Raw genomic sequence first — 26990 nt, 5'->3', positions numbered from 1 at the left:
TGTTGAGGCCTAGGCTGGCCTGCCCACCCTTACTCCAGATTTTTAAAATTGAATTCAGATTGCACCATCTGCTATGGTGGGATTCAAACCCAGGTCCCCGGATGTTACCCTAGGTCACTAGTTCAGTAAAAATACCATGACACTGCTGCCTCCCTGCAAGACTCTACCCCCATCACCACCCACCCTGCCCCCTAGAATGTCCAGCCCCTGCACGTCCTCCGTCCCTCCCTGGTGTCTCCGCCAACACCCCCACCCCTCTCTGCCCACCCCCTTGGGCCCCACCTCCTCTCCCTGCCCTGAGGCCCTCAAAACTTACCTGGTCCTGGAATCTCAGGACTTAGGCTCTGGGGACAGTCATGTCCACTGCAGCGTCTGGCACTGCAGGGACCAGAGAACCACTGCAGCTCTCTAAGGCATGTCTTCCTTCTGAGTGGGGGGGTGGAATGCTCACCTCCAACCAATTAATGCTTGTTGGAGGATTAAATGACTGCAGAGCAGGCAGTATCAACAAGGATGTGTTCTCTGCCAGCTCCTAGGATAGCAGGCAGGGAAATGCCACCATCCTACAAACCCTGGTCTATACTTCACAAGGTGGAATTAAAAAAAAACATAAAAGAGAAGCAAAGAGAGAGTATGGAAAGAGACTGGCAGCTAATGAAATAGGAATCCGAAAGTCCTCTATAGGCAAATAAATAGTAAAAGGGTAACTAAAGGAGGAGTGGGAAAATTAGGGACCAAAAATAAGATTTACACCTGGAGGCAAAGGGCATGGTTGAGGTATTAAATGAATATTTTGCATCTATGTTTACCAAAGAACAAGTTGCTGCACAGGTTATGGTGAATGAAGAGGTAATTCAGACACTTGAAGGCTTAAAATTGATAAGGAGGAGGTATTGGATAGTCTGTCTGTGCTTCAGAGTGGATAAGGAATCAGGACCTGTCGGGATGCATCCAAGGATAGTGAGGGAAGCAAGAGTGGAAATTGCAGAGGCACTGCCATAATTTTCCAGACTTCCTTAGAGTTGGGTGGGGCCAGAGGACTGGAGAATTGCAAGTGTTACATTCTTGTTCAGAAAAGGGTGTAAAGATAAGCCCAGCAATTACAGGCCAGTCAGCACCTTGCTGATGGATAATTCATGACAAAATGAATACAGGTACACTCCCTCAAAACTGACAGCCACGGGACCGATGCCAAGTTGGGTTTTGGATCTTGCTGGATTTTAGGTTGGGTGTGCTTTGGGCAGTGTGCACTTCAGGCCAGTTTGAGTTGGGTGGAATCAAGGGTCACTTGGAGCATGGAAATAGACTAGTGCACAAGGAGCAAAACAGATAACAGGTCTGGTGCCTGCAGCACCTAGCTGAATTGTCCAGGTAAGTTAACTGAGTGAATTTTTAAAATGATGTATGGTGCTGTTATGATCCAAGCTGAGGTTACCTCTGGATAAGTCAGATCCCAGAGCGGAACCCAGCTTGATAGATCCTAACTTTTATTTTTTGTTTGTTTAGATACATGGAGAGTAGTTACTGAACAAAGGCATAGGAGTCAGCTGATGAACTTTTAACAAAAGAATAAAACATTTATTCAACAAGAAAAGATGAACTATATTACAATACTCCTTCACCCACAACTATACCTTTACAAATGTATACAGATTTGTAAGGATAACACAAGTTACAAAAGCTATCCTATACTCTAAGGTTCACAATAAGTACACAGTCCATGTAAACCTATGGCACCCAGTGGTCAGACACACCACACTCTGAAACCAAGTGACAGATGACACATCAAACAGACGCTATTGGTCTCTCCTCAACTCCCCCCCCCACCCCCCCCCCCCAGATGCTTGTCACACTGTGAGCCAACCAGTCTCACTAAATTCTGTCCTTCATACGAGGGATTCCAATCTGCAACCTCCAGGACCTCACCTTGGAATCCTCTCCCAAATTAATGCTTTCTCTCAGACACCTTCCACAAGGGTTCACCTCCAGGGTTTCAAACTCTCCCTCTCCCCTGGGTCACCACATGCACTCAAGCTGTCTTTCATGCACTCTCTCTCACCAACTCAGCCTTAACAGGACACCACTGCTTCACATGTCCATAGCAAAGAGTTACAGACCTTCAGTTGTCTCTTTGAACCTTCTTGCTTCTTGCAAGCTGTTCTCACTCTAAACCTGCAGCTAGGAGCCTTTATCTCTGCCCCTCACTCTTAACCTCACTTAACAGGAACTTTTCCCAGGTTCCTGTCCTTCAACTAGAAAGTCTTCTTTGGACTTTTTCTTCTTCCACTCCCCTGGAGTTTTGGGGTTTTTTTTTAGCTTGGGTCTTGCTATCTGTCCCCTCTTAGGCTGCTTCTGCTCAATAGCTACCTTCAAACCAACTGAACTCAAACAGCTTCTAAAACAACCTGCTGTCTCTCTTCTGTGTGTGTGTCTGGGAAGAACATGTCTATCTGTGCTCCCCTCCCTTCTCCATTGCTAGGCAACAGCACTATTCTTCCTACTCTTGTGTGTTTACTTTCACTTTATAAGGGTCGTAAACGTCTCATTAGAAATGCAAGCAGCCTTTTAAAGTGAAACAAAAACTCCATTTGACCTTTCTTAATACAGATACAGAAATACAAATCAAACTTAAACTTTAAAGCTAAAACTCATTCCTAACACCCACAAATACAAATATAACTTACTTAAACTATCTCTATTTCCTAACAGGTGCATTCTAAAAATGTCTGGTTTTCAGAAAACTCCGGTTTTTAGACAGTCAGTTTTGAGAGTGTGTACCGGTAGGCACTTGGACATATGTGGGTTAATTAATGAAAGCTAGCACAGATTTGCTAAGGGCAAATTGTGTTTAACTAACTTGCTGGAATGTTTTGATATGGCAACAGAGAAGGTTGATGAGGGTACGCTGTTGATTGTGTACATGGACTTCCAAAAGGCGTATGATAAAGTGCTGCACCACAGACTTGTGGGTAAAATTATAGCTCATGGAATAAAAGAGACAGTAGCAACATGATATGAAATTGGCTGAGTGACAGGAAATGGGAGTAATGGTTAATGGGTGTTTTTTGAACTGGAGAAGGACCTGTAGATAGACAGGAACATCTAAAAGATGGGAGAGAGAAGGACTCGGAGACAGACAGCAGCACCTAAAAGAGCTATCGAGTCCAGTCCAGTCCATGGCTCCAGAGCGGATTGACCACGTTCTGAGTAAAATTAAAGTGTGATGTCACAGGAGAACAAGTTATGACTGATCATGTTGTGACCTCAACCTCACTATCCTGCCTATGCCTGATCACCTGTGGTTCCCTTGTTAGTCAAGAATCGATTGACCTTTGCCTTAAAAATATTCAATGACTCTGCCCTCACCACTCTCTGGGGAAGAGAGCTCCACAGACTCATGACTCTCTGACAGAAAAAAAATTCCCCTCATCTCTGTCTTGAATGGGGGATCCCTTATTTTTTAACTGCATCTCCTAGTTCTAGTTTCCCTAGCAAAGGGAGACATCCTTTCAGCAACCACCCTGTGAAGCCCCTTCTTATGCTTTTCAATAAGCTCACTTCTCATTCTTCTGTATTCTGATAGATACGGTCTCAGCCTGTCCAACCTTTCCTCATGGAATAACACCCCCACACCTCCACCCTCACCCCTGGAATCAACCGAGTGAACTATTCATCTTGACTGGGGAGTTTTAATTCAGGTAAGTGGAGCATTAATTGAAATAATAAGTATATAACCACAGGCAGGACCAGAGGTATTAACATTTAATCAGTACAAGAATTAACAGGTGCTGTGTGGTGACTTTAGAATGTGGGACCATGGACCCCTGTGTTATCCAAGGCAAACATGTCTGTGGCAAGTGTTTGTGGCTGGAGGAACTTCGACTCAGAGTTATTGAGCTGGAGGTTGAGCTGCGGACACTGCGACATATCAGGGAGCAGGGAAGTTACCTGGACACTTTGTTCCAGGAGATAGTCCCACTACTTAGGATAGGGTTGTCTGATTTGGCCCATGGTCAGGAACATGAGGGTCTGACTGCTAATGAGGCAAGTATGGGGATCGAGAAAGTAGAAGTGGAGGAGCTTCAGCCCCTGCAATGGTCCAACAGGTTTGAGGTTTTTTCAGCCTGCATGGACAAAAGTAGGGGCTGCAGGGTGGATGAACAAACTGACCATGGCACCATGGCACATGAAGCCATTCAAGAGGGTCGAGTTAATATGGATGTAGTGGTAGTCAGGATAGTATAGTCAGGGGGATAGACACAGTTTTCCGAAGTCTAGAGCAAGCGTACAGACAGCCCAATGCCAGGGTACAGGACTTCTGCCCTGGGCTGGAAAGGAACTTGCAGTGGGAGGAGGAAGGTTCAGCTGTTGTGGTTCATGTAAGTACTGATGAAATATATAGTACTAGGAAAGAGGTTCTGCTTATAGAGCATGAGCAGTTAGAGGTTAAATTAAAAAGCAGAAGTCAAAGATATTGCCTGGATCATGAGCAAATCGGAATAAGTTAAATAAGATTAGAGAGTTAAACATGTGGCTCAATGGTTGGTGTGGGAGAAATGGGTTTTGATTCATGGAGCACTGACACTAGAACTTGGGAAAGTGGGAGCTATAATGTTGGGATGGTTTTCGCCTGAAACATGCTGGGATCAGTATTCTGGTGAGTCATATAACTAGGGCGGTAGAGGGGGCTTTAAACTAAATAATAGAGGCAAGGGATCATGTTAGCGAAAATGTGACAAAATAGAGAGGACAAGGGAAGAGAGCTAGATAGCAATAAGCAAAATAATCAGAAGGGAAACAGCATATAAACTTAAGAGTGTGCCAGCGGATAAGGCTAGGGGCTGCAAAAATAATAAAAATACAGAAGGTACTCTACCTAAATGCACACAACATTTGCAGCAAGGTAGTTGAACTGATGGCACAAATAGAAGTAAACAAGTATGATCTAATTGCCGTTATGGAGGCAAGGCTGTAGGTGACCTGGGCTGGAAACTGAATGTTTAAGAGTATTTGACATTTAGGAAAGATAGGCAAAAAGGAAAAGGAGGTGAAGTAGTGCTGTTAATAAAGATTGAGATCATTGCATTAGTGAGAGAGGATCATAGCTTGGAAGGACAAGATGTAGAATCAGTTTGGGTGGAGCTAAGAAACAGCAAGGAGCAGCAAACATTGGCAGGAGCTGTTTATCGGCCACCATACAGTAGTGGTAATGTATGGTATGAGTCAGGAAATTATAGGTGCATGTAACAAAGGTGATACAGTAATCATGGAGGACTTCAATCTACATATAGATTGGGTAAGCCTAATTAACATTAATGCTGTGGAGTATGAGTTCCTGGAAAGCATACGAGATGGTTTTCTAGAATAGTATGTTGAGGAACCAACTAGAGAATGGGTTATTTTAGATCTAGGATTGTGCAAGGAAAACATTGGCTAATTAATGATCTGACTGTAATGGGGTCCTTGGGGAAGAGTGACCATAATATGATAGAATTTTACATTAAGTTTAAAAGTGATATAGTTCAATCCAGAACTAAGGTCTTAAATCTAAACAAAGGAAGCTATGAAGGTATGAGAGGCAAGTTGGCTGTGGTAGACTGGGAAACTATGTTAAAAGTTATGACGGTAGACAGGCAATGACTAGCATTTAAAGAATTAATACACAGTTTGCAAAAATTTACATTTGTTTGAGGCACAAAAAACAAGCAGAAAAGGTGATTCAACCAAGGTTAACAAGAGAAGTTAAAGATTGTAATAGATCAAAGGAAGAGGCTTATAAATTTGGCAAAACAGTTGTACATCTGAGGATTGAGAACATTTTAGAATTCAACAAAGGAGGACCAAGAAACTGATACAGAAAAATAAAATAGAATATAAAAGTAAACTAGTGAGAAACATAAAAATGGACTGTAAAAACCTCTACAGTTATGTAAAAATGAAAAGGTTAGTAAAGACAAATGTGGGCCCATTACAGGCAGGGACAGGAGAATTTATAATGGAGAATAAGGAAATGGCAGAGAAACTAAATAAATACTGGAGGACCAAGGGACTAGTGAGATCGAGGAACTGAAAGAAATTAGTATTAGTGAATAAGTAGTACTGGAGAAATTAATGGGATTAAAAGTTGACAAATCCCTGGATCTGATGATCTACACCCCAGAGTCAGGTGGCTGTAGAGGTAATGGATACAATGGTGGTCATTGTCCAAAATTCCATATATTCTCGAGTGGTTTCTGCAGATTGGAAGGTAGCAAATGTCACCCCACTATTTAAGAAAAGAGGGAGAGAGAAAACGGGGAACTACAGACCCGTTAGCCTGACATCAGTAGTAGGGAAAATGCTTGAATCTAGTCTAAAGGATGTGACATATGGACACTTGGATAATAATAATCTGATTGGGCATAGTCAACATGGATTTATGAATGGGAAATCATGTCCGACAAACCTTTTGGAGTTTTTTGAGGCTGTTACTACCATAATTGATAAAGGGAAGCTGGTGGATGTAGTACACTTGGATTTTCAGAAGGTTTTTGATAAAGTCCCCCACTGGTGGTTGGTTAGCAAAATTAAAGCACATGGGATGGGAGACAATATACTGGCATGGATCAAGGATTGGCTAACAGGCAGACAACATAGAATAGAAATGAACAGGTCATTCTCTGTGACTAGTGAGATGCCACAAGGATCAGTACTTGTGCACCAGCTGTTCACAATATATATCAATTATTTGGATGTGGGAGCGAAATGTAATAGTCCCAAGTTTGTGGATGACACAAAGCTAGGTGGAAATGCGTGTCATGAGGAAGATGCAAAGCTGCTTCGAGGGGATTTGCCTTAGTGAGCAGGCAAGAACATGGCAGGTGGAATATAATTGCCTGAATATTGCTGTCAGCGTGTGGAGCTGGGCCTGACACGCAGACATGCAAGATGACGCGAGAAGATGTCGGGCGTGTGTCTCAACCTCATCGCACGTCATTTTGATCTTTCGTTGGGCAAGCATGTGCCGGAGGCAGCTGCGCACTCGCCGAACGTCAACGGCCTATTAAGACCATTAAAAATACCAAATAAAGTTGTTTGCGATGCTGCCCGTCCAACCTTAATGTTGGCAGACAGGCGAAGAGCGCAAGCGGCCTTCGCATTTTTAGGAAACCACATCCATGAAGGGGATGAGATTTCCTAAAGCTTTTATTAACTAAATTATAAAATTATCCTGAATATAAAAACATGTCCCAGCTCATATGAGGAGACACGTTTAAATAATTTTGTACTTTATTCAGAGCAAAATTTTTCAAGCAGCTTAATCTCCCTGAGGTACGGAGCTGCCTCAGGGAGATTGCTGCGCAAAAGGGCGCAGGCCCTGGCTCTCCTTCCTCCCCCTGCCCACACGGGTAGAGCTGAGCACTACTGACCGTACGTCATGCTGGGCGAGCCTTAATTGTCCCCCCCCACCCCCATGTAAAATGGCAGTGTGCAGTCGTCCAGCCCAGCCGACATAGGTAAGTTTCTGGCCAATGTGGAAAAATGTGAGGTTGTCCACTTTGGTAGGGGCAACAAATGCACAGGGTATACCTTAAATGATAAGAGATTAGAAACTGTAGATGAACAAAGGGACCTGAGTGTCCTTGTCAATAAGTCACTGAAACCTAACATGCAGGTGCAGTAAACAATTAGGAATGCTAATGGTATGTCAACTTTTTTCGGAAGAGGATCTGAGTACAGGAGAAGCGAAGTCTTGCTTAACTTGTATAGAACCCTGATTTTGGTCCCCTTATCTTAGAAAGGATATTATTGCCATAGAGGGAGCGCAACAAAGATTCTTGTACCCAGGATGGCAGGGCTGTTGTATGGAGAGAGATTTTGGCAACTGGGCCTATATTCTCCAGAGTTTTGAAGAATGAGTGGTGACCATAAGACATGGGAGCAGAAGTAGGCCATTCGGCCCATCGCGTCTGCTCCACCACTCAGCGAGCTCATGGCTGATCTGATAGTCCTGAACTCCACTTTCCCCATAAACCTTGATTCCCTCACTGATTAAAAATCTGTCTATCTCTGCCTTGAATATACTTAACGACGCAGCCTCTACAGCCTTCTGTGGTAAAGAACTACGCAGATCTTCTGAGAGAAGAAATTCCTCCTCATCTCAGTTTTAAATGGGCGCTCCCTTACTCTGAGATTATGCTCTCTGGTCCCAGGCTCTTCCATAAGGGGAAACAACCTCTCAGCATCTACCCTGTCAAGACCCCTCAGAATCTTATATGTTTCAATAAGGTCGCCTCCCATTCTTCTAAATTCCAATGAGTATAGGCCCAACTGACTCAATCTCTCCTCATAAGAAAATCCCTCCGTACCCGGGATTAACCTAGTGAACCATCTCTGGACTTCCTCCAATACTCATGGAAACCTACAAAATACTTAAAGGGATAGATGGGGAAAATGCAAGTAAGATGATTCCCCTGGATGAAGTGCCTAGAACCAGGGGACACAATTTCAGAATAAGGGGAGAGCCAATTAGAACCAAGATGGGGAGAGTTTTTTTACTCAAGAGGGTTGTGAATCTTTGGAACTTTCTACCCCAGGGAGCTCAGTCATTAATTTTGTTTAAAGCAGAGATAGATTTCTAAATACCAATGACAAAGTGATATGGGGATAGTGTGGGGAAAAAGGCATTGAAATGGATGATCAGGCATGACCATATTGAATGGCAGAGCTGGCTCGATGGGCTGAATGGCCTACTCCTGCTCCTCTGTTTTTATGTTCTTCACATGGATTTATGAAAGGGAAATCATGTTTGACGAACACGTTGGAGTTTTTTTTTGAGGATGTTTCTAGCAGGATGGATAAGGGGGAACCAATGGGTGTGATTTATTTGGATTTTCAGAAAGCTTTCGATAAGGTCCCACACGAGAGGTTATTAAGCAAAATTAGAGAACATGGTATTAGGGGTAATATACTGGCATGGTTTGAGAATTGGTGAACCAGCAGAAAACAGAGCAGGAATAAACGGGTCACTCAGGTTGGCAGGCTGTGACTTGTGGGGCAAATCAAGGATCAGTGCTTTCCCCAAACTATTCACAATCTATATCAATGGTTTGGATGTGGGGACTAAATGTAATATTTCCAAGTTTGCCGATGATGCAAAACTAAGAGGGGGTGAGAGTTATGAGGAGGATGCAAAGAGGCTTCAAGGAGATTTAGACAGCCTGTGTGAGTGGGCAAGAACATGACAGGTGATTATAATGTGGAAAAATGTGAAGTTAATCACTGTGGTAGGAAAAACAGAACTGCAGAGCATTTCTTAAATAGTAAGAGATTGGGAGGGGTTGAGATCCAAAGGGACCTGGGAGTCCTTGTTCATAAGTTTACAAAGCTAACATGCAGGTGCAGTGAGCAATGTTTTTCTTTTATTCATTCATAAGATGTGGGCATTGCTGGCCATGCCAGCATTTATTGCCCATCCCTGATTTCCCTTGAGAAGGTGGTGGTGAGCTGCCTCCTTGAACCGCTGCAGTCCCTGTGGTGTAGGTACACCCACAGTGCTGTTAGGGAGGGAGTTCCAGGATTTTGAGCCAGAGACAGTGAAGGAACGGCGATATATTTCCAAGTCAGGATGGTAAGTGACTTGGAAGGGAACTTCCAAGTGGTGATGCTCCCATTTATCTTCTGCCCTTGTCCTTCCAGGTTAAGAAGGCAAATGGTACATTGGCCTTTAATGCAAGAGGATTTGAGTACAGGATTAAAGATGTCTTGCTGCAATTGTATAGAGCCTTGGTGAGACTGCACCTGGAGTATAGTGCACAGTTTTGGTCTCTTTACCTAAGACAGGATATACTTGGCACAGGGGGAGTGCACTGAAGGTTCACCAGATTGATTTCTGAGAGTGCGGGATTGTCCTATGAGGAGAGTTTGAAGAGACTGGGCCTGTATTCTCTAGAGTTTAGAAGAATGTGGGGTGATTTCATTGATGTGTACCAAATTCTTACAGGACTCAACAGGGTAGATGCAGGAAGGATATTTCCCCTGGCTGGGGAAGGTGGGGGTCTAGAACTGGGGGACACAATTACAGAATAAGAGGTAGGCCAGGTAGGACTAAGATGAGGAGGAATTTCTTCACTCAGAAGGTTGTGATCTTTGGAATTCCCTACCCTCAAGCATTGTGGAAGCTTAGTCTTTCAGTGTGTTCAAGACTGAGATTGATAGATTTCTAAATATTAAAGATATAAAGGGATATGGAGATAGCGCAAGAAAATGGCATTGAGCTGGAGAGCCTTGATCAAGTTGAATTCAGGCTTGAGGGACTGAAGGGCCTACCCTGCTCCTATTACCTTTGTTCCTATGTTCATATGAAGCTTCTGAGCAGTAGCAATGATGAATAGTTTCTCACTGTGCTTGAAGTTCCACTGACTCGACACTGCTGTGCATTTCTTCCAGGATCTTTTGATCTTGGCTGAAGAAGGAATATGCAGTGCAGTGTCACTCGGAGAACTCCCTTGGATCGTAGTAGAGATGAGGAAAACAAAACATGCCCTGCTTTTACAGAACTACCTGCCGTTTGGTAAGTTTAAAGACCCAGTCTTTAAATATGAATGAATGGGTGAGTGGATAAATGAGTGAATCGTTAGGTGGGTAGGTGGGTGAGTGGGTTGGGTACGTAGTGTGGGTATTTGGGTTGCAGGATAGTCAGGTTGGGTTGGGGTTGGCCTGGTGGTCGGTGGTTGGTCAGGTCAGGGGTTAGTCAGGTGTTTGGGGGGGTAGTCGGGATGGTTGGGTGGTGAGTATGGGCATAGTTGGATGGTTGGGAAGTAGTCAGTTTGGGTTGTAAGATAGCTGCGGCAGATTGGGGAGTAGTCGGGGTGTGGTTGTTGGGTCAGGTTGGTTAGTTGGTTGGCTGGGGAGGTAGTTGTGTGATCGGGTGGTAGTCGCGCGATCGGTTGGTAGTTCAGTCGTGGGGTAGTCAGGTTGGGAGATGGTTGGGGTTAGTCGGTTTGGGTCAAAGGTGTAGCTGGGTAATCGGTTAGGGTAGTCAGATGGGGGAGGGGTAACGAGGGTGGGATGTCAGGTCAGGGATGAGATTGGGGGTCAGTTATGGAGACACCCAGGTATCAAGATTTTAGTCGGTCTAAAATTTGCTGGGTAATTATTCAGGTGAGTACTGCAGAACTGTCCAAAGTCTCTGACTCTAACTCAGAATTGGAGACGTTCGCAGAGGGTTCTGGGAGCAGGGGAAATTTGCATTGGAAGTTTAAACTTCCTGGGCAATTTCCACATAGGTCCACATATCAGGACTTCCACAGAGTCCTGATGTGCAGCTTCTGGTCTGGAGACCAGAAGATTTGGCCCTTTGTTTAAATAGGACTAGGGTTCCTTTTTTAAAAAAAAAAATGTATTGCTTTGTACAGTTTAAATAAAAGATGTATGGTTTTATTTCGAATCTACTTGAACAATTTGCTGATGACGTGAAGATAGGCAGCATTGTAGCAGTATAGATGGAAGCATAGAATTCTAAAGAGATATTGATAGATTAAGTAAACAGGCAAAACTGTGGCAAATGGATTCCAATGTCGGCAAAGTGAGGTCTATCCATATTGAACCTAAGAAAGATAGAGCAGAGTACTTTCTAAATGCTGAAAAACTAGAAGTGGTGTAGAGCTAAAGATACTGGGGAGTCCGGGTACATAGATCATCCAAGTGTCCTGGTCAGTTACACAAAATAATCAAAAACATATTGGAATGCTGGGTTTTATATATAGGCAGGACAAAATAATACACAGGGGTAGAAGTCACCCCTCAGCTCTACAAAACTCTAGTTAGACCACACCACACCACTGCCTGCAAGTTCCCCTCCAAGCCACTCATCATCCTGACTTGGAACTATATCAGCATTCCTTCAGTGTTGCTGGGTCAAAATCCCTGGAACTCCCTCCCTAACAGCACTGTGGGTGTACCTACACCACATGGACTGCAGCGGTTCAAGAAGGCAGCTCACCACCACCTTCTCAAGGGCAATTAGGGATGTTCATTCAATGTTGGCCTAGTCATTGATGCCCACACCCTGTGAATGAATAAATAAAACAAAAGCACCTGAGTAATGTGAACAGCACTGGGAACCACACCCTAGATCAGATGCATTGGTCTTGAAGAGTTGACTAAAATTCTAGCTGGACTCCAAGGGTTAAACTACCAAGAATGAGAAAAGAAATTGAGTTGCATTGCCTGTAGTTTACAAGGTTAAGGAGTGATTTGATCAAAGATTTCAAGATATTAAGGGAAGCCAGCAGGCTAGATTGGGAGAAATTTGCAGGTTGAGTATGGTAGCTTATTTCATAGGATTCAGAAAGGTAATCAGTATGTCTGGGTTATAATTGGTCATCTTCCAATTCAGGTTAAGTAGCAAACATCAGGGGAAGAATTTTCCTGTCAGTGAGCGAGGCAGGGGCTCACTTGCCGACGTGTGAAATGGTGCGGGATGATGTTGGGTGCAAACTTCTGACGTCACCCCGCGTCATTTTCATTTTCAGGTTGGCGGGGATGCAGCTGAGACAGCTGTGCGCCCGCCGACTTGTCATCGGCCTGTTGAGGCCGCTGAGAAACTAATTAAAATCATCAATGGACCTCGGCGGGCTTCAGAAAAAGCATGAAACCTCATCCGTGGGGGCGGAATGAGGTTTCATAAGGGTATTTAAATTTTGAATAAAGGTTTCAAAGAAATGTTATGGACATGTCCCAACCCTTGTGACAGTGTCACATGAGGGGACGTGTCAGGGAAACCTTTCTACCGTTCGTATTACAATTTTTAATTCGGGAGCCGATCTCCCTGAGGCAGCACTTAGCAGGGAGTTCAGAGCGCACTCCCAGCTGAGGAAATTTGCCCCTGCCACTCCCACACCGCTTCCTGGCGGACGTCACGCTGGGTGGGTCTTAACTGGCCCGGCCACATAAAATGGCGGCGCACCAGAGGTGCATCTGCTTCCGTACTTCCAACCCCCACAATGGGGAGAAAATGTTTCCTCGGGAATTTTTTTTACAAAAGAGGATAAATTAATCTGGAATAGGATAAATGTGAAAAAGAAAGATTTTATCTCTTTTCTTCTGTTAAAGCTGCAAGGTTGCAGTTTTACTGCTGTGGTGCCAAAGGCTGTGGCTCTACCCTCTCTTCTGTTTTGTGTAATATAGTTTTGCTTAACTGTGAAAGCTAAACTATTCAACGCTTACTTCACATCATTTGGAATGGCAAATGAGGAACGAAAAGGAAAGGCGGCCTAATTTACTTTTTTTGTAAGCTTGTACCATCTTGTTTTATTTTATCTGTTCTATATTGTGTTTAGTTAGTAAAAGATTAGTCTGAATTATTGAGGCTCACAAACATATTGAATTGTGGAAAGCAGAACTCATGTTGTAATCACAGAAAATTATAGTTGTAAATTGTGTGAAATCTAGTTTCAAACATGAGATTGTCACATAAATAATTGGCCAAAGTATCATCCTGGTATGAGACAATGGGAAATACTACTGCTATTGGGCAGCATGATAATAATTTGAAAAAAAGTTCACACTGATGCCCCTAACAATGGTGTTGCAATCTTAACTTGCTGTAATTTATAAGGATGGATAAAAATTTGATCATATTTTTGTGTATTCATAGCTCACGTTTGAGAATTGGAAATAAAAGCAAAGCTGAAATTTATGTTAAATTGTGCAAGTTTTAAAGATAACATGACTGTACAAAAGGCAAAATGGTGTTTGGTTTTATTAATTGAGTAAGTTTTCTTAAATTTATGTGAACGGCATTTGAAAATGTTTCAACAATTTAAAAAAAAAATCACCAGGCAACTCCCTTGGCATTGCTGGATGTAAATTTATACATTGGTTAGTATTAAGTTTCTCAATTTAAGTGGATATTTCCCCATGGTGAAATTGAGAACTGAAAAAATAACCCTTTGACCTCCCAAACAGAGCCTCTGTTATTCTTTCCCTATAAAGAGGGGACCATGTTTTCCCAGACCACACGCATGTATGTGGTGTAGCAAGAGACCCTTCAATTTTAAGAACTTAATAATTTTACCTGTGAACATGTTGCAGCATGGTAATGATTTGGACTAAAGTGTTTGTGTTTCAAAAAAATTGGCCTTAACCCATTCAGGGTCATTTGTTATCTTCTGGGACAGAGTGCTCAAGAAGGGGAGAGATGGAAGTTAACTCCCAAACCAATTACAATCACTTCTGTCTCTAATATAAACCACCAAGCCTGGTCAATTTTTTCTGAAATTGGAATTGATAGAAATAAAATTGATATGAATTGCAGTTGCAGTACTCAGAAGGAAAATTTACCTGAAGATTAAGGAGATCAGGGGAATAAAATTGAACATTAAAATGTCCTGTCAGCTTAGTAAAGCAACTATGATAAATGAACTAAGGTACAATCTGTTGGGAAATCAAAGGTCACCAGTGGCTTCATAGGCAGCACTCTCTCACAGGGTGTAAAACTCAGGCAGGTGTAAGCTGGACAGATGGGATGGAAAGCAAGTGGGGTATAGATTAGGATTGTGTGTGTGTGTGTGTGTGTGTGTGTGTGCACGAGAGGGCAGGTGTGTATGTGCGTGCGCGAGCGAGAGGGCAGGTGTGTGCACGCGCGCTCGAGAGGGCGGGTGTGTGCATGTTTGCACGTAAGTGTGTGTGCGCGCATGAGTGGGTGGGGGTGTGTGTGTGTGCGCGTGTGAGGGCGTGTGTGTGTACGCGGATGTGTGCGCTTGTGAGAGGGCATGTGTGTGTACGCGGGTGTATGTACGTGGGTGCGTGTTCTCGCGCGTTTGCACGTGTGAGGGTGGGTGGGTGTGTGACTGTGTAAGAGTTGTGTATATTGGATTTGCACCTGCTTGATTTGTCTTATTTTCATTTCTGATGATGTAAGAGATCTGCTAATATCCGTTGTTCACCATCTACTAAATTTGAGCATTTAGCCCCAGCGAGTACAAGAATGATGAGTGAGCGGATCTTAGTGGGGATAGTAGCATATTGGTATGGGCTAGGTTTATAGAAGGTCAGAAGAGGCATTGTAATATTTGACCTGAAGGTAAAAAAGGCATGGAGGAGGGTTTTATCAGCAGATGGGCTGAAGCAGTTGCAGGGATGGGTGGTTATGGAAGTGAAAATAGGTGGTATTTGTGGTGGCACAGATATGAGGTGGGAAGCTCATTTCAGGACTGAACAGGATGCATCAAATGACGAAAGACAGTGACTGTGGCCAGGAGGTAAATTGTGGCTCATCCAGGACTGAAAGCCGAACACTCAGTCTGACAGCAGAAGGCAGCTGAGAATGTTGATAGAAGTGATTGGGAGATAAGAGGTGGGTGTTACCATTCTTGTGGGTTATTTGCCACGGTGCATCATTTAGATGAGGAAGAAGAGAGATCGGAGGATAGGTCCCATTATGGGCTCCAGCAATAACTGAATAGGAACAGGAAGAGAAGCCATGGTTGGAGATCCGCTGACTAAAATCATTTCAGCAAGAGGGGAATCAAGCAAGGGCAGGCCCACTGACCTGGACAATGGATAAGAGGCATGGGAGGGAGATGGTGAAGTCAACCATATCATAGGCTGCAGAGAGGACATAGTGAACACATTATCACCAAAATGGTCATACATGACAGTGATCTTCTTGTTTGTCCTTTGAGGTGAAGGTGACCATGATCATCATCTTGGTTTTTGGTCAGGTTCTGGTGGGTATGTAGATGACATATCAGAAAGGTGATGAACATGACTTGCATGTGAATTGGAGTATAGTGAGGGAGACTTGCGCATCATCAGCCTCACCCTCTCAGTGGTAAGATGAGTCCAGTGAGTGACCAGGACATCTTCCATGTTTTTTTGAGCTCCATGTATTCCACAACAGAGTGCTAACCTACCTTCAAGACAGTTAAACTTTAGATTACTCTCACCCAGCCAGTATGCCAGAATCTGTCTTTGCATGCCAAATCCCTAAGTCATCAAGGGGAGATCCAGGATTTGACCTGCCTGTCGAAGTGATTTACCAAGGTGCGGCCGCTATTGCAAGCTAACAACTATTTGGAGCCAAAGGTGACAGCTGGGTGATGGTGAGGAATAATACAGGATGAGCCATTCTAAATAATGTGACCAGACTGTCTGTGAGAGATACTATCCCTGCCCTTTACAACCCTAACACCCTGGTGGTAAGTGCCATTTTGATGCTGAGAGTGGGTTGAAGCTCTGATTGGAGGGATTCAGACATGGAGTTGCAGGAAAGGTGGGCAGAGACTTGAGAAGTGACATCACATTCAAGAATTTTGATGAGGAAAGGAAAGTTAATGATGAGGAGTAAGTTTGCAAGAAAAGGAGTATGTTTTCAGAAGGCAAGTGAAAACACCAATTTTGAAAGTGAGTGGAACCATAGCTGAGGAGATGGAACCATTTGCAATGCCTGTCAGTGTCAGGAGTCAGTAAGGGACATTGAGTGGTCAGCAGTTTAATGAAAATACAATCAATGAAAGAGAAGGTGGATAAGGTGCACTCAGATACATGATGGAGGGGGATGAGCCTTATCTGGGTGAGGGATTAGGATTCAGGGCAAGGGCAGGTGCAACCCTGAGGTGGGAAATTTGGCCTGTTGGGTGAGAGAGATAAAGAATTCTTTACCTAGATTGGAGGAAATGGAGGTGGGGAGTATGCTACGAGGAGCTTTCAGGATAGGAGAGGTGAAAAGATTGCTTTCCAACAAGGGCATCAATGGCCAGAGAGTGACTGAGCAGATCAACAGATGCTCAGACTTCATGATGAATAGAGAGCCAAAGGTGGGCTCTTTGGCATTTTGAGGATACATTTTTTTCCCCAGGATTGGACACAGAAGGAAATGGGAAGTTGGAAGAGGGTAGAGGAATGTTGTTGGCGAGGAATACAAGGAATTGGTGAAGCATGGTTGTGTGTATCATAGGATTACATGAGAATAATGAAGCTGCGGGAGTGGCGAGGTGTCTCTGAGTACGAACAGAGGAGAGTTCACATGGAGGGAGAGGTTTAGGGAGGACAGTTGTGAGATCAAAGGAGAGAGGGTGAGGAGGCCTGAGATAAAGATAAGGGAGAAAAAAGAAAATGTACGTCAGATACCGAGAACTCAATACTACAGAAACCCTAAAAGAGTAGAGAAAGTGGAAGGGTGAAATCCAAAAGGAAATTAGGAAAGCAAAGAGAGAGCATGAAAGAATATTGGCGAGTAAAATCAAGGAAAACCCAAAGATGTTTTATCAATGCATTAAGAGTAAGAGGATAGCTAAGGAAAGAGTAAGGCTCCTAAAAGGCCAAAAAGTTAGCCTATGTGTGGAGGTGGGGGATGTGGATGTGGTTCTTGATGAATACTTTGAGTCTGTCTTCACAAAAGAGGGGGATGATGCAGATATTGTTGTCAAGGAGGAGGAGTGTCAAATATTGGATGTGATAAAAATAGGGAGAGAGGAAGTATGAAGGGACTAGCACCCTTGAAAGTGGATAAATCACCAGAGCAGGATGAAATGTACCCGAGGCTGTTAAAAGAAGCGAGGGATTTTAGGAAGGCTTTTGACAAGATCCCATGTAGCAGACTGGTTAAAAAAAAAAACACGAGATCCAGGGAAATGAAGCAAGCTGGATACAAATTAAAACAGAAGATGATGGAATGTCAGCACCTGTGAAGGCAAGAGGATTGGAGGACTGCTAATGTGGTACCTTTGTTTAAAAAGAGAGTGAGGGGCAGACTGAGTAATTACAGGCCAATCAGTCTGACCTCAGTAGTTGCCAAATTATTGGAATCAATCCTGAGAGACAGGATAAACTGTCATTTAGAAAGGCATGGATTAATCAAGGACAGCCAGCATGAATTTGTTAAGGGAAGATCATGTCTGACTGAGTTGGTTGAATTTTTTGAGTAGGTAGCTAGGAGGATTGATGAGGATAGTGTAGTTCATGTGCTCTATATGGATTTTAGGAAGGCTTTTGACAAAGTCCCATGTAGCAGACTGGTTACAAAAAAACCACATGGGATCCAGGGAAATGAAGCAAGCTGGATACAAACTAAAACAGAAGTTGATGGAATGTCAGCACATTTGGAGAGAGAAACAGAGTTAACGTTTTGAGTCTATGTGACTAAGAAGAATCATGCGGACTTGAAATGTTAACTGTTTGTCTCTCCACAGATGCTGCCAGACCTGCAGAGTTCTCCAGCATTTTCTGTTTTGATTTCAGATTTCCAGCATCCACAGTATTTTGCTTTTATTTAAGCTAGATACAAAATTGGCTCAGTGGCAGGAAACAGAGGTTAATGGTCTTTGCGACTGGAAGGCTGTTTCCAATGGGTTCTGCAGGGCTCAGCACTAGGTCCCCTTCTTTTGGTGGTATATATTAATGATTTGGATGCTAATGTAGGGGGAATGATCAAGAAGTTTGTAGACGACACAAAAATTGGCTGGGCGGTTGATGGTGAGGGGGATTGCTGTAGACTACAGGGAGATATCCGTGGACTGGTCATGTGGTCAGAAAAGTGGCAAATGGAATTAAACCCAGAGAAGTGTGAGGAGGTCAAAGAAGGCAAAGCAATACACAATAAACGGGAGAAAACTGAGTAGAGTAGAGAAAATGAGGGACAGTGGAATGAATGTCCACAGATCCCAGAAGGTAGCAGGACAGGTTGATAAGGTGGTTAAGAAAGCATATGGAACTTTACCTTTATTAGCCGAGGCATAGAATCTAAGAGCAGGGAGGTTATGATGGAACTGTATAAAAGGCTGATTAGGCCACAACTTGAGTACTGTGAGCAGTTCTGGTCTCCATTAGAGAAAAGATGTAATTGCACTGGAGAAGGTATGGAGGAACTGAGGGGATTTACGAGGATGTTGCCAGGACTGGATAATTGCAGCTATGAGGAAAGATTGCACAGGCCGGGGTTGTTCTCCTTGGAGCAGAGGAGGCTGAGGGGTGATCTGATTGAGATGTCCAAGGTTATGAGGGATCTGGACAGAGTGGATGGGAAGAGCCTATTTCCCATAGCAGTGAGGTCAGTGACTAGGGGGTCATAGAGTTAAAGTGATTGGCAGAAGGATTAGAGGGGCGATGAGGAATATCTTTTTTCACCCAGAGGGTGCTAGGTGCCTGGAGCTCGCTGCCTGAAAGGGTAGTACAGGCAGAAACCCTCAACTCATTAAAAGGATGTCTGGATATGCACCTGAAGTCTCATAATGGCCAGGGCTATGTACCCAATGATGGAAAGTGGGATTAGGCTGGGCAGCTTTTTGTTCTGCTGGCGCCGACACAATGGGCAGAGTGGACTCCCCCTGTTTCATAAATTTTTCTACATTTTCTGAATTTTCCAAATATCCGAATAGGAGGAATGTGCAGTGATGTGGGGAGAAGGTGGGGGAGTGACAGTACGTGAATTGTTCCTTAGGAGAGCTAGCACAGACACAAGGCACCAAATGGCCTCCTTCTGTGCTGTAACGATTCTATCATTGTTTCTAAGATTGGTATCAATGACATTGGGGAGCCACAGAGTAGAGAAATTGAGGGAAGAAAGATGTAATGGATATCTGATTAGGAATCAAAGTGGGGGATAGTAGACAATGAGAGTTTCAAAGAAGGGGCAAGAGACCTGGAACAAGTTGAGGTGTTCAAAGGAGGGGAGTGTGCCTGAGAGGTAGGAACAGGGACCAAAGTATCACTTGATGATGTCCTTCCCCACCTCCACAAATCAAGTTGCCGATTTCATTTGGAAGATTACAATATCCTGCATTTTTTTGCTCAAATCTGTTTGTGCTTCAAAATCACGTTACAATCAGTAAGGATGAATCTCAGGGAGCAGTGAGAATTACACAACAGTACATTTAGTTTCTGGATCAAATTCTTCATCATCAGGGAGGCGGTGGCATAGTGGTATTGTTACTGGACTAGTATTCCAGAGACTCAGGGTAATGCCTGGGGTCTTGGCAGAGACAGTGAAATTTGAATTCAATAAAAATCTGGAATTAAAAGTCTGATGATGACCATGAAACCATTGCTGATTGTTGTAAAAACCCATCTGGTTCACTAATGGAAATCTGCTGTCCTTACCTGGTTGGCTCTTAAAAATATATCCAATGAATTAAAATAAAGAAAAGCTGACCATGGGCAGAGTAGAGGCAAGACAGGGATTGGACCAGGGCTTTGTGGTGTTTGCTATTGCTGGGAAAACTTGATATCTGCAATGTTTATATCTAAAACAGAAGCTGGCTCTTCTGTTTGAGAAACCATTTGAACTTATATTTATATTTTTTTAGAATCCCCAGAGTTCATGCCTGAAAGCACAGAACAGAGACATATCCAAGTCAACAGAAGGTGGATTGTAAAGGAAAGAATAAACTTACATTTTTAAAAAAATCTTGCATGACTTCAGGATCTCCCAAAATGCTTTACAACCAGTGAAATGTAGTCATTGTTCTAATGTAGCAAATGCAACAACAAATTTGTGCGCAGCAAGATCCCACAAACGACAATGTGCAAATGGCCATATACCGAATCAAGGAATTGTTACGCTGCAGAAGGACGCCATTCAGCCCATCGTGCCTGCACCAGCTCAATGAGCATTTTAACTTAGTGCCAATCTCCTCCCTTTTCCCCATAACCCTGCATATTGTTCTATTTAAATAATCATCTAATGCCCTCTTGAACCTGCCTCCAACACACTTCCAGGCAGTGCATTCCAAACTCCAACTACTCGCTATGTGAAAAAGTTTTTTCTCACCTCGCATTTGCTTCTTCTGCAAAACACTTTAAAACCGTGCTCTCTGGTTCTCAATTTGTTTACAAGCGGGAACAGCTTCTCCCTATCTACTCTGCCCAGACCCCTCATGATTTTGAAAACTTCTATCAAGTCTCCTCTTAGCCTTCTCCTCTCCAAGAAAACAGTCCCAACTTCTCCAATCTTTCCTCATAGCTGAAGTTTCTCATCCATGAAACCATTCCTGTAAACCGAGGGATAAATATTGATTTGTACACCTCAGGTGAACTCCTCTTATTCCAGTAGTGCCATTTAATCTTTTATGTCTGCCTGATGAGGCAGACTTGGCTTCGGTTTAACATCCCATCAGAAAGCCAGCACCTCACACTACAGCACTTCCACAGCACTGCACTGGAGTGTCAGCCTGGATTATGGGCACAAGCCTCTGGAATGGGACCTAAGTCCACTACCTTCTGACTCAGAGGCACAAGTGCTACCCACTGAGCCATGGGCTGACACTTAGAGTGAGAATAATCACAGGAGCTGAATGGTGGGAAGTGATGATGAATATTTTGAAAGAAAGTTTGGTAAATTGCTGTCAGTTCTGAATTAGTGATCACAAAGGTGCTTGTGGCTTCACTTTAGCCAATGCCAGTTGCTGAAACTTCACACTCTCAGTACATGGCTTCAAATCGAGATTCAAATAGAGAATAATGATCCTAATTAGTACTCCATGGGTGGATTAGAACCGGAAAGATTAAGGGACATAAACACATTAAATTCTGCACCCAGTATTTAAGCCATCTGAAGTTAAATGGGTTAATACGTCAGGTAAACTCATGGAATATCAGCCAGAGGCATTAGTTAGCTTCTCAATCTGTAGGTTTAAAGAATGTGATGATTGTCTGAAAGCAGTTGGGGAAAGTAGAGCACCAGATGTTAGGGGCATAACATGAAATTAAAGTTAGAACAAAGTAAAGGAGAAACAAAAGGAGGGAGAGGGGCGATGTGATACAAAGTAAGAATGACTCAAACAACAAAAGAGATTAGATAAAAGGAAGAGAAAGAAATGGAGACAGATTGGGAGAATTTTATTTTTTTAAACACGGAATTAAAGTGAAGGGATTCAGGTCTAAAAATTAAAATACATTGGGGAATTAGAGGAAAAAAACATCAGGGGGGTTGTGGGGGGGTGGGGGGGGAGGGCGGTGGTGGGAATTGTTGGTAATGTCAGACTAACAGTGATGTAGAGGTTACCTGGCAATCTCAGGATGTCAGACAGTGTCTTGCAGTGATAGGCGCCAGTTGATCGGTAACATTCGGTCCACAGCCCCTGCAGTTTCAATTCATCAAAGAGAAGGCAGTCCGTCACTCCTGTTGAGCAGCTTTGAACCCATTCCTTGGTACCGGTTGCGATCAGAATAGCAATCCAGCCCAGGGAGCTCAGCACAAAGCCCAGTGAATGCTGACACGCAGGCGACATCCTGTCTTCAATCAACTGAGCAATTCACCAGCACAAAAATGTGAAAATATTTCACACAGGTTCTGTTTCTCCTGTGAAATATCCTTCCGAAACATAAAGAACTTGACACTGTTTCTAAGGGCTCTTAGGAAACATAAGGTGCCCAAAATAAAATCTTTGCATTTATCTATCCAAGATAAAACCCTTTCTTTAGTTAACTGTTTTCTTGTTAGAACAAAAATCTGTAAGCAGCACACACACACAAAGTGAGGCTGAGTCTAAAACTAAACTGTAAGAAAGTCTCAGCTGAAATTCTACAAGCCAATCAAGACAACCGAAATCATCTGGGAGTGGGGATTGGGCAGGAACTGCCTCAGCCAATCAGTAAAGAGAAAAGAAAATTGGGTTTTTTTTTCTGTTAATGTTTGTTTCCAGCTATAGAGAACAAGTGCACTAACTGGAATCACACAAGTATTTGTTAATACGAAATAATCTACAGTGTCTGATTGTACTGTAAGGAAGAACTTGCATATATCTAGCACCTTGAACAACCTCAGGATGTCCCAAAGAGTTTAGAGTCAAATAAGTGCTTTTAAGGTGTAGCCACTGTTGAAATATTAGCAATATGGCAGCCAATTTGTGCAGAGCAAGCTCTCACCAACAGTAATGCTCATGAACAGATAATATTTTTTAGTGATTTTAGCTGAGCTAGAGACATTGGCCCAGGACACTGGGGACAGTTCCCCTGATTTTCTTTCAAACAGTGCCCATGGGATCTTTTCCATGCACCTAAAACGGTAGATGGGGCCTTCTCCTTTAAAAAATGGTGGCTCTAACAGTGTGGCACTCCCACGATACTGCATTGGGGGTATCAACTTGGATTTTGTGCTCCGGCCTCTGGGGTGGGGTTTGAATCCACAACTTGCTGACTGAAACATAAGGACAAAGTCAATATGGAGTGATCAAATGTCAGCTGTGGCTCAGTAGGTAATACTTGAGTCAAAAGGTTGTAGAACGTAAAATCTCGGACTGTTGTGTGAAAGGGCTGTCCTTCAGACTGGATGTTAAGAACCCATCTAACCCTTCAGGCAGATGTTATAGATGCCATGGTGCTTATTAAAGACCAGGTTGAGTTCTCCCTGCTGTTCTGGCCAACTTTCAAATCTCAACCAACACCAATAAAATCAGATTAATCAACCTTACAACTCACTGCTATTTGTGGGATCTTTCAATGTGCTTTTCCCTGACAAGTCATCTCACTTCAAAATAATTCATTGTGCGTTTGAGGCTTAAATCTTTTTGAGATGTGGTAATGTATATCTATGAAATGTTTATTTGTAATTGGTTTAATTTTAATCTATTTTCATGTACAAACAGTAAACTGACTTCTGAGATTGTTCTGTGATATAAATTGTCAAAATACCGAAGCATCTTAGTAGTCTGTAGATGAAGAGCACGCTTGTGGCACATCTTGTCTCCAGAAGGCTTTTGTCACCCTCTAGTGCTGCATCCTGGTATTGCACCATCAACACACGTGTCAGAACAGGGAAATAATACTAAACAAAAACAGAATTACCTGGAAAAACTCAGCAGGTCTGGCAGCATCGGCGGAGAAGAGTTGACGTTTTGAGTCCTCATTACCCTTCGACAGAACTTGAGTTCGAGTCCAAGTAAGAGTTGAAATATAAACTGGTTTAAGGTGTGTGTGTGGGGGGCGGAGAGATAATACTCCTTGTATTACCTGCCAAGGGATTTCTGCCTAAGGAAGAGGTCTGTCTGTATTTCTCACACTGATATACCAAATGCTAATGATCTGTTGCATGTGATAAAGAAACTCAGTGTCTCACTGATTTTGTACTGTTAGAATCTCCTCGTCATTTTTCCCAGATTGCTCACTCTGTTTGGGTGTATTCTGGGAAGGTTCATCAAATTTTGACCTCTTCAGGAATCAAGTGATATGAGGAGCAGGCAGGAAATTGGAGTTGAGGTTGATCAGTCATGATCACATTGAATGGTGGAGTAGACTGGAGGGGCCAAGAGGTCTACTCCCGCTTCTATTTCTTATGTTCTTATGGCTTCCTGTCTCTAACCACCCCATCACTGGGCAACTGACAGAACATTCCTATAACACACCATCATCCCACATCAATTGGAACAGCAAACAGTCTAACAGTCTTTATTCCTCGACTTCAATGTTTTATAAATAAAAACAGTCGAGCTCATTCAAAGAAAATTAAAGACATATACTTACTTTTTAATGCCTTGTTGATTTTTCTCCCAGGCCGCTTGAAGCAGTGTCTTGGCAATTAATCACTAATTCCTACAGACTCTGATTCTTTCCTGGAGAATTGGTAACCCCACATTTTGCAGATTTTGAAGAGAGGGGAAATTGTTCTTATATTAAATATGAAGCTGTCCTATTATTAGAAAAGCCCAACTGGTTCACTAATGTCCTTCAGAGCAGGGACCTGCTGTCCTTACTCAGTCTGAGGTGACATGTTGGTGATTATTTTAACTTTCGATAGAGTTAGAAAGCTGGAGTTTGCAGATCAACCTTCTTTAATACAGTCTTCCCTATTTATCAACCTCCTGTAATACATTCTTCCCCATTTATATTTTTGTTGACTCTCAATCCATATGTGACAATGAAAGTTGGAGGCTTTCCCATGTCTAATGACACATGAGACAGACAAAACATGTGTCTATGTCTGTTTCCATAGCCAGTTCTTCCTGGAACAGGTCACTAGCATGACACCAGGAGGTTGAGGGGTACCACGCTACATCAAGCATGGCTGACCAGGAGACTGTCTTGCTCTGAGTGCCTGCCATAGGCATACTGGAAGTACTGCAGGTTGATAATCAACCTGCTTGGCCGTGTGATGAGCTCACTTTCCTCATGGCTATCAAGTCATGGAATGCGACTTGAACCCAGAGATTTTGTCTTGGAGACAAAGGACACTACCCACTGCATCACAGGACCTCCCACAAGATAATTAGGGTTGGACAATGAATATATGTGCTAAGAACAAGTCAAAAGAAATACAAACTGGCAGGTGGTTTATAGATATCCCAGAGAGTTAACTGAATGTTGGGATTTCTTAAAGAAGAAGGAGATAACTTGCATTTCTATAGCACCTTTCACAACCTCAAGGCATCCCAAAGTCAATGAAATGTGTTTGAAGATTAGTCATTGTTGTAATGTAGGAAATGCATCAACCAATTTGTGCACAGCAAGACCCCACAAACAGCATTGTGATAACAACCAGGTCATTAATTAAGGGCAAAAGGAATGGAATGTTCACAGCATTCACATCTGAGTCAGAAGGTTATGGGTTCAAGTCCCTCCATGACATGAGCATCAAGTGCCAGGCTGACACTCCAGTGCAGCACTGAGAGAGTGCCACACTGTCAGAAGTGCTGTCTTTTGAAAGAAACATGAAGCTGAAGCCCCAGCTGCCATCTCAAGTGAGAGGAGGGGAGTGCTCTACATTGTCCTACCCAATATTTATCCCTTAATCAACATCCTAAAGGCAGATTATTTATTTTTATTTTTTCATGAGCTGTGGGCACCCCCTACAAGGCTGGCATTAATTGCCCATCCCCAATTACCCGTGAAAAGGTGGTGAGCTGCCTTCTTGAACGACTGCAGTCCATGTGGTGCAGGTACGCCCATGGTGCTGCTCGAAAGGGAGTTCCAGGATTTTGACCCAGCAACACTGAAAGAACAATGATATAGTTCCAGGTCAGGATGGTGAGTGACACAGGCAGGAACTTGAAGGTGGTTGTCTTCCTATGCTTCCCTTGTCTCTCTAGGTGGTAAAGGTCATGGGTCTGGATAAAGGTGTTGAAGGATGCTTGAAATTTTGCTGCAGTGCATCTTGTAGATGGTACACACAGCTGCTGCAGTGTGCCTGGTGTGAAGGAAGTGAATGTTTAAGTTGGTTGATGGGATACCGATCAACAAGGCTGTTTTGCCCTGGATGGTGTTGATTTTCTTGAGTATATGCGCCCATCCAGACAAGTGGAGAATATCCAGTCACTCTCCTGACTTTGTGGAATGGAGAAGGTGGGCAGGCTTTGTAGAGTCAGGAGGTGAGCTACTCATCAGAGAATTCCCTCCTCTTGTAGCCACAGAAGAGTGACAGCGTGAGAGAGCAGCGGAGAGATCAGAACCAGCGCGAGCGTGGGGAAGCTTCAAAAAGTGATGTCAGCACAAAGGTGACAGCTGATTGGTGAGTAGTGGGTAAGTGTTTTTCACCAGTTTTTTTCTCCAGATTTTCTCCAGTTTAAAATAGATTAAGCTAAGGAAAGGTAAGGGTTCTAGTTTTTATTTAAAGTACACAATAATTTAATTATATTTTACTGCATTTAACTAAAAGGGTTTTTTTTTCAACCAGGCTGTTGAGTGAGGCAAGGGAGGAGATAGCAGGGGCGCTGGCAATAATTTTCAATACCTCTCTCGCCACAGGAGAGGTGTCAGAGGACTGGAGGACAGCTAATGTGGTACCGTTATTCAAGAAGGGAGGAAGGGATAAACCAGGGAATTACAGGCCAATCAGTCTAACCTCAGTGGTGGGGAAACTATTGGAAGCAATTCTGAGGGACAGAATTAATCTACACTTGGAGAGGCAGGGATTAATCAAGGACAGTCAGCACGGTTTTTTTAAGGGGAGGTCATGTCTGACCAATTTGATTGAGTGTTCCAAAGAGGTGACTAAGTGTGTAGATGAGGGAAATGCATTTCACTTAGTCTACTTGGACTTCAGCAAGGCTTTTGATAAGGTCCTGCATCGGAGACTA

At 43.3% G+C, this 26990-nt stretch overlaps 1 protein-coding gene across 1 annotated transcript in view; it reads right to left on the bottom strand.

The window, feature by feature from the left end:
• Positions 1-22480, bottom strand: part of LOC121273246 (claudin-11-like) — a 32841-nt gene extending 10361 nt beyond the window's left edge. The window contains exon 1 of the mRNA XM_041180280.1: positions 21986-22480. Within this exon, the coding sequence (XP_041036214.1) occupies positions 21986-22211 (226 nt within the window). The 5' untranslated portion in view covers positions 22212-22480. The remainder of the gene's footprint in view (positions 1-21985) is intronic.
• Positions 22481-26990: the final 4510 nt, after the last annotated feature.

The sequence above is a fragment of the Carcharodon carcharias genome, chromosome 2, assembly GCF_017639515.1.
Source record: "Carcharodon carcharias isolate sCarCar2 chromosome 2, sCarCar2.pri, whole genome shotgun sequence".
Lineage (NCBI taxonomy): Eukaryota > Metazoa > Chordata > Chondrichthyes > Lamniformes > Lamnidae > Carcharodon > Carcharodon carcharias.
Note: the sequence above shows the minus strand (reverse complement) of the source record. Positions and strands in the feature narration are given on the sequence as shown.